A 7807-nucleotide genomic window follows, 5' to 3' on the forward strand; every position below is an offset into this window, starting at 1 on the left:
GAAACAGGCCCAGAAAGAACACAGCTTTCTGTGCATGCAAGGGCATTTTTGTTTGTTTGATATATCTCAAAAATTGCTTTGGAGATTACGCATTAAATGCTTTTAAATTATTAAACACATAAAACACACCTCTTGACCAAGATCAAAATAAATTTGTTTTCCCAGTCATAAACAACGAAGCAAAGAGGAATGTAAAAGAAATTGTATTTCAGACATCACTATCACATACACTTTGTCAGCAGGGGACTGGAAAACTGTACCCATACAACCCAGGTGACGGAACTGGGGAGATAATCTCCGCAGCTGCAGGTCTGCTAGAACCAGGTTCATCTACCAGCAGGATGGTGTGTCACTGCAGAATAAGATTCTGCCACTTTCTCTCGTAAAAGAACAGTGAGCACTGTGTGCCACCCTCCGGCTTTTCAGATTCATGCAGAAATGTTAGATGAAAATGAAGACCAACTCTAAGAATATCCCTCACCTCCGGATTCTTATTTGCATTGCACAGCAGCTGTGCTAAGTAACAGTCATCCCTCTGTGAAGGATGACACCTGTATTTCCAAGCCTGGTCCTGCCAGGGGCCAAGAAACTGATGCTCAGGAGGTCACTCTGGGGAGAAAGAAAGAAAAAAAGATGGGATAACAAAGAACACTAGGGTGAAAAATTTTATTTCAGAGACGTCATTCATCCATTTGTCTATCTTAGGTATTTCTAAAGTGCCATAGTCTCACTGGAGTATCTAAGCACCATTAGCACAACAGGAATTTACAGTATTCTACAGAGCTCCCTCAGCTGGCAGAAGGATCTGGGCACCAGCTGGTGCCACAGGTCTGGGATGGTGTGCTAGGGATGGTCTGCTGGAATGACAGTAGCTAATTACCTTTTGCTTTTTCCAGTGGTCTCCCACTATAACCCTGAGGGAGGAGATGGCTGGTAGAGAAGCCAGTGAGCTAGCTGCTGTTGAAAGTAAACCTTCTGGTTCTTGACTTTTTGCACATGCCCATACCTCTGTCTTCTGAATTTGACTTGTAAGTTTGTGCTGCCCGCAAAGCGATTAAATCCCTGGAAGAAGAGGAACATACCCTGTAACTTCTGCAACAGCAAAGGAAGGGTGGTGCCTAGATTCTCCTCTCCAGCTAGACGATCACAAACAGTAAAGGGCAGACAGGCTAGGGGAAGTGAATTATTTCAGCCAAGTGACACTGAACAGGGAAAATGAACAGTGGCTGTGGAAAGGAACTCCAGAAATGTGCTTACACTGGTGAGCAATCCAATCCTAGCCGCTAAGACTACTGCACTGGCAACGTGCTGTGAACCCTAAGGCCACTTTGATTTGGCATACGGTTTTAAAATAAGTTCATTAAGATCTTTTAGAAATAAATGCACGTCAACCCTTTTAATTTATAGAACACTGTTAAGCATACACAGTACTTCACGAAGCATGTAGAAAGGAAAAGAAATGCTCTGAGGACTGCTGCAAAGGCATATTCAGCGGCAGCTGGCTTCTCAAACCAGAATCTCCATGTGAGAGGGTTTCCCTTTGAGTTGAGCTCAGCTATCTGCAGACCTGTGTTCGATTTCACTGATCTGCTACAGCGACTCCGTTCAGATTGCCAAAAGAAAAGTTGCATTCACAAGATGCCTTTCCCTCACAAGCAGGACTTCTCAGCCAAACAGACAGTGTTAGTAGTTTTAGTGCTGTAGATTTCCTTTAGGAAATTTAAACTGGAATGGGTCAGACCCACACAAATTGATCAGTTCTACAGCCGGACTGCAGCATAACCTTTGAATTCAGTTAAAAATGAGCCTACCAACTGAGAGCTGTAGTATCCCATCTGAAAGTCTGCTAGCAAATGAAAATCTTGACACTTCTGGAACTAACTAGATGACCATTAGTCACATTTCCTAACCACTTTCCAGAAGTGGAATAGAAATCAAGAAGTCATTGGTTTGAAGCTGTTCAAAAAAAACCCAAAAACAACCAAACAAACACAAAGCTAAAGCAAAAACGTGCATTTGCAAACGAAGGCTTTGGTTCCTGTGTAAACAAAGCCCACCCCATTTCTGAAAGCTCCTTCTACTTCCCTGAGCAGCTGCACATAAAGGTGCCTTGTTCCTCTAGGAGCTGCAAACAATTTCATGCTCCCCCTACAGCTCCTTTTTATTAAACTATACGACCGTAACATTTTATCAGCAGTTGAGTGTCAAGAAGTGGCTGGCGCTTGCAGAAAGGATCCCTGCAATCCCTTGTGGAGCAGCAATCCCTTCTGTAGAGCAAACCACTCACAAGCATCCCTGGCCAGCAGCTGCTCAAATCCATGGATCATCTTAGCATCTTTATTTCCTTTATCTCTTCTCCATCACAGCTCCATCACCGGCTTCAGTCTGCATTCATTTTTCCAGAGACCTACTGAAGCCATGGAGCCAGCTGCAGGATTAGTAAGGTACATTGCAAAACCAGAAATCTTTTCTAAGCTCCAGCAGTGCTGGATAAGCACGCCAGTCAGGTATTGTCACTAAAATGATCAGCAGCAAAACAGTCAAAAATATAAACAATCTAAAGTGTTGCACTGCAATTCCTTGTAGTTAAAACCATGAGGGGGGTACATCCTACAACTGCCACTGATACGTACCTGTGTAAAACGAGGGGGACAGCACTACGCTGAGTAGCATTTAGAAGTCATTCCTCGCAACCATAGTGGCCACACATTTTTATATAGATATATAAATAAACCAACTCAATTCCAGATCTTATACACACACACACAAAGTAATCAGTGTAAAACTGAATGTCCTGATGTGAAAATTCAGATGTTTTGGTACAAAACCTATTTCTCCCAGCTTCTTACTGAGAAATGCTAATATATACAGTATGTTTAGCATTTTGAGAAGTACTGATACGGTATAGTATCACACAGCAGGCCATTTTGACCACTGTCATGGTTTGTGCACGCATGATCGCTCACATGAGCGTGAAGATAACACTTAGTATAAAAGCCAGTTCATACATACCTGAATACATAGATACAGGTGTTATTTACACACACGCACACACACACTGGTCAAAATGGGACTTGAGAAATACTGCTATGGAATCAGGTTGGTCCTAGTACACTGTTGTTCTGTCCCATCTTGCAACACAGCTTACACCAGCCCACTTGAACCGTATCTGTGAAACCAAATTCTGCAGAAAGAGGAGGCTACCAGTACAAACTTACAGGCGACCTCCATATACCTGTCAAGTTGCGTACCACAGTCAGAGCAGCAGCGAGTGTAATTCTGATTTTTTTTTTTTTTTTAAGTCTACAGGTATGATAGTTTTCTACATCAGTTACCCACAAGTTCTGAGATTCCAGAACAGGCCATGTCCCTATCCCGCAGCTCCCTCGTTGCCACCATCCAAGCAGTACTTGCAGAAAACCTTTGCAGGCATGCCTTGCTTCTCTGGTTCAGGGTATGCCCACATGTTCCTTTCACAAGCAGACTCAAGGGGTCTTTGCCTGTGCTTCAAGTTGGCCCATACGCCGTATACGCATAACACAGTCTCCAGCTCCTCAGCAGGACTTACTTAGCTTTGACCTTTCTGAGTCCTGTATGAGACACAGAGCTGGCTTAGACCACGAGCCTGGTGAGCTTCCATAGACCTGTGCAATATTACCCAGGTCACAACATTTCAGCTGCAAGTGGAACAAAGCCCCTTAAGGACCCCATCTCCCATCTTATTTCCCTTGACACGACCACACGTGCATTTGTTGCGTGACGAAGCAGCTTCTCATCACGTGAACATGAACGTTGCGCATTCTCTGCTCAGGCTCCCAGGCAGACACCTCTTACGGGGAGGTGGGAGAAAATATCTGCACCCTGGCCATGTGGCAGATGGCATCTGATTCTAGTACCGGGGAAAGAGGATGACAGGGCCTTGGGATGCAGAACTACCCACCGCAAACACTGCTCACTTTCCGTCCATGCCCGAGGTATGCTGGGAGGACGAGGTGACTGAAAAGGGCAACATAGGCCAAAGGCATTACTCTGGCCAGCTGCCTATAATGCAGGGGCTCTGGTATAGTCGCACCCTTGCCCACCCCCTTGTCCCTTAAGCACATTTTGGATGGGCCTGGACCAGGAGCTGCATCCTAGATCACCCCCAGAGCACACCTAGTGACGCTGCCTACCACACGTGCACCCGCTGGTGTGAGACTAAGTAGGAGTTGCGACTGAAGCTCTTCCCACAGTGGGAGCACTTGAAAGGTTTCTCCCCAGTGTGGGTACGACGGTGACGGATAAGGGTAGAGTTGTCACTGAAGCAGGTCCCACACTCGGCACACTTGTAGGGCTTCTCCCCAGTGTGGGTGCGACGGTGCTGGACAAGGTGCGAGCGCTGGCTGAAACTCTTTCCACAGTCAGGGCACAAGTATGGCTTCTCACCTGTGTGGATGCGCCGGTGGATGACCAGCTTAGAGCTCTCACTGAAGCACTTGTTGCAGTCAGCACACTTGTAGGGCTTCTCACCCGTGTGGAGCCGCTGGTGGGCAATGAGGTTGGAGCTGTCGCTGAAGCGCTTCCCGCACTGGGGGCACTTGTAGGGTTTCTCGCCCGTGTGAAAGTTGGCGTGGCGGAGCAGGCCCGAGTTCTGGTAGAAGTTCCTGCCACACTTGGCACAGACATAAGGCCTCTCGCCAGTGTGGTTGCGCTGGTGCTGCACCAGGTGGGTGCTCTGGCTGAAGCTCTTCCCGCAGTCCTTGCATTGGTACGGCCGCTCACCCGTGTGGACGCGCTGGTGCTGGATGAGGTGGGAGCGTCGGCTGAAGCTCTTGCCGCAGTCAGCACACATGTATGGCTTCTCCCCGGTGTGGATCCGCTGGTGGCGGATCAGGTCGGAGCTGCGGTTGAAGCTCTGCCCGCACTCGATGCAGATGTAGGGCTTCTCTCCCATGAATGCTCGCTGGTGCACCACTGTCTCCTTCCGCTTGCGAAAACCGCAGCGAGAACTCTTCTCCAGCCCCTTCTCTGGGGAGAGAAGGCCTGGCCTCGGGCGGGACGCTTCCTGGCCGCAGCCCGCAGGAGAAGCTTCCCTCATGAAACAGTCCGAAATGGCCCCGCAGGGTTCGGCTGCCTCCGGCCCATCTCGCTGGAGATCCCCCTCATTTTCACTCATGCTCCCATCACCTGCTGGGACAGAAGGAGAGTCCAGACACAACCAACGCGTTCAGTCACGCACCCCCGCTTCGCCACCCAGCTCGGCCACCGCAGCCGCCCCACACGGCCCCCGGCCAGGTGCTGCGCCCTCCCGCTCGGTCCGTCCCGGCTCCGCCGCCTCCAGGGGAGAGGCGAAGGCGCCGGGACCGGCTCCATCGCCCCTCGCTCCCCGCCACCCGCCCGAGGCCGCCCCCGCCACCGACACGGGCGCGGGGGAGGGGACGCGCCGGGCGCCCGCCCCTAACGCCGGCGGCAGCGTCCCGCGAGGGGGCCGGGCGAGCGGGGCCGGGGCGCGGGAGGCCGAGGCGCGGGGCCAGGGAAGGAGCTGCCGGGAGCGGGGGGAGGCGGCGGAGCGGGGAGGCCGCAGGCAGCGGCGGGGCCTGGCGGCGGCGCCCGGCCGGCCCTCCCGATCCCCGCCGCCCCCCCCTGCGGGCAGCACCGGCGGCGGCGCTGCGGGAAAACCAACGCCCGCCCCCCCGCGGCGCGGCCCCCGGTCCCTCGCCTGCCCCCGCCCGGGGCCGGGACCCGCCGTGCCCGCCTCACCTCCGCCCGGCGGCGCGGCCCCGGCCCGGCCCGGGCGGGGCGAGGGGGCGCCGGGCGCAGCCCCGGCTGGGCGCGGCGCGGCCAGCGGCCGCGGGGAGGGGGAGTTCCCCCGCACGGGGCCCGCCCCGCCGGCGCTTCCTGCCGTTCCCGGGAGGCGGCCGCCGGCCTCCACGGCTGTAACCCTTCCGGCCCCGGCCCGCCGCTCCGCACCGCGGCGGCGGGCGGGGGCTCCCCCCGGCCGGGCGCGGGGCTGCGGGAGGCCCCGGCAGGCGAGGCCCGGCCCGGCGGCCGGGCTGGGCTCGGCCGCCGGTGGAGCCCCTCCCCGCCCGCGGCATCTCCCGCCGGCCGCTCCCGAGCCGGGGCGCACCTCGCAGCCTCTCCCGCTCCCCCGGGGGCGGTCGCCGCCCCGCCGGGGCCTGCCCCGCCGCCGGGCCCGCCCTGCCCCGGGGCGCTGCCCCAGCGCCTGACCCCCCGCAGGGGCTTGGAAGGAAGGAGGAGAGGCTGGAGCGGGGCTGCGGCCAGGCGCCGCGCCGACCCGGTCACATAGCGGGGCCTGGGCGCGGCTGGACCTCGCCGCGGGGGCGCAGCCCCGCTCAGTCCCGGGCCGCGGGAGGCGAAAGGGAGGGAGGTTTCGTGGGCGCCCTCACTGGGCCGTCCCGCTCGCTGCCCTGCCCGTGCCGCGGTTGCCAGTTCCTGCAGTGCTGCCCCGCAGCCTCTCCCCCGCTGTGCAGCCTCCGCAGGCTTCCTCCCGCTGCCACATTTCTCTGTTGCCTCGGTTGTTTCCTTCCCCTAAGGCTCCCCGGCGTGCCTTTGCATCACAGCTGGCTCTCTTCTCCCTCACATTGCTTTATTCTGGCTTCAGAATAGAGAGAGGGCTCAGGGGAGACCTCATTGCGGCCTTTCAATAGATACAGGGGGCTGATAAAAAAGGCTCTTTACCAGGGCCTGTAGTGACAGGAGAAGGGACAATGGTTTCAAACTGAAAGAGGGTAGGTTTAGATTGGAGATAAGCAATAAATTTTTTACTATCGAGGGTGGTGAAACACTGGCACAGGTTGCCCAGAGAGGTGGTAGATGCCCCATCCCTGGAAACATTCAAGGTCAGGTTGGATGGGGCTCTGAGCAACCCGATCGAGTTGAAGATGTCCCTGCCTATTGCGAGGGGTGGGGGACTAGATGGCCTTTAAAGGTCCCTTCCAACCCCAACCATTCTATGTTTCTATGATTCCCAGATTCCAGGGCCTGACGTGTTCCCAAACTGCTCTATAAATGAGGAATGGTGGGTGTTTTGGTGAAAGGAAACTCTGAGCGCATGGGGAAAAAATTTAAGCATTTTGGATTTACTAAAAGGTAAAACAGAAGCCTAGATTTTCATGAGACACTCACGCGTTGAGTCACATCATTTGGAAGTAGTGAGTCAACCAAGAGGACATGACACACCTATTTTTGGCTCTGGATGCAAAGGTTTGCAGAACCTGAACTGATACTTGTCTCTGTGCTTAAATACCAGCATGAATATTCCTTAAAAAATTGACTACAATTGTTAAATAATCGGTGTTAAATGCTAGCATTTTCCACAGTTATTCAAAGCAGAAGAAACAAAATGCTTTTTTATGCTTTGGTGCCCTTGAACAAACTTACTACAACTTTTCCTTCTGACCTGATATGGTGGGAAAACAGTTCTGTTGTCCCCACTGTGCTTGCTGAATTGTTTTCTGATTTATTCCCAGTCCCTTTGAAACAGCTCTGTCTAGTAAATGTTATGCAGACCTTATACCCAAATGTTGCTTCATGGAGATAAGTGTCATTGACCAGGAGAATCAGCCGTTGGAAGAGAGAAATTGTGTAAATAAGAAAATGTGTTCCATGAGATGGAAAAACAAGAGGAGGGATCAGTGAACTACATACCTGCAGAGTGCCTGGTGTGGTCAGCTGGAGGAGGAGAAAGCCTTTGCTAAAGGCTTTCACAGAGGCTGCGAGGGAGCACAGCTTAAAATCTTGAAAAATAAATTTTAAGGAGCAAGTGGTGAATGTAGTAGCAATTGCGTTCAGCCTGTTCTCCGCAAGC

At 53.3% G+C, this 7807-nt stretch overlaps 1 protein-coding gene across 1 annotated transcript; it reads right to left on the minus strand.

Annotated features, from left to right (window-relative positions):
• Nucleotides 1–404: 404 nt before the first annotated feature.
• On the minus strand, nt 405–5778 carry LOC309589430 (uncharacterized protein). Its single transcript, XM_082309595.1, has 3 exons — nt 5740–5778; nt 4426–5166; nt 405–609 (listed from the first exon to the last, which is right to left on the minus strand). Exons 2-3 carry the CDS (start codon nt 5153–5155, stop codon nt 605–607), a joined length of 735 nt encoding a protein of 244 aa, XP_082165721.1. The 5' UTR covers nt 5156–5166; nt 5740–5778; the 3' UTR covers nt 405–604.
• Between the last annotated feature and the right edge of the window lie 2029 nt (nt 5779–7807).

Source organism: Platalea leucorodia (assembly GCF_965183815.1).
Source record: "Platalea leucorodia genome assembly, chromosome: 4".
NCBI classification, from domain to species: domain Eukaryota; kingdom Metazoa; phylum Chordata; class Aves; order Pelecaniformes; family Threskiornithidae; genus Platalea; species Platalea leucorodia.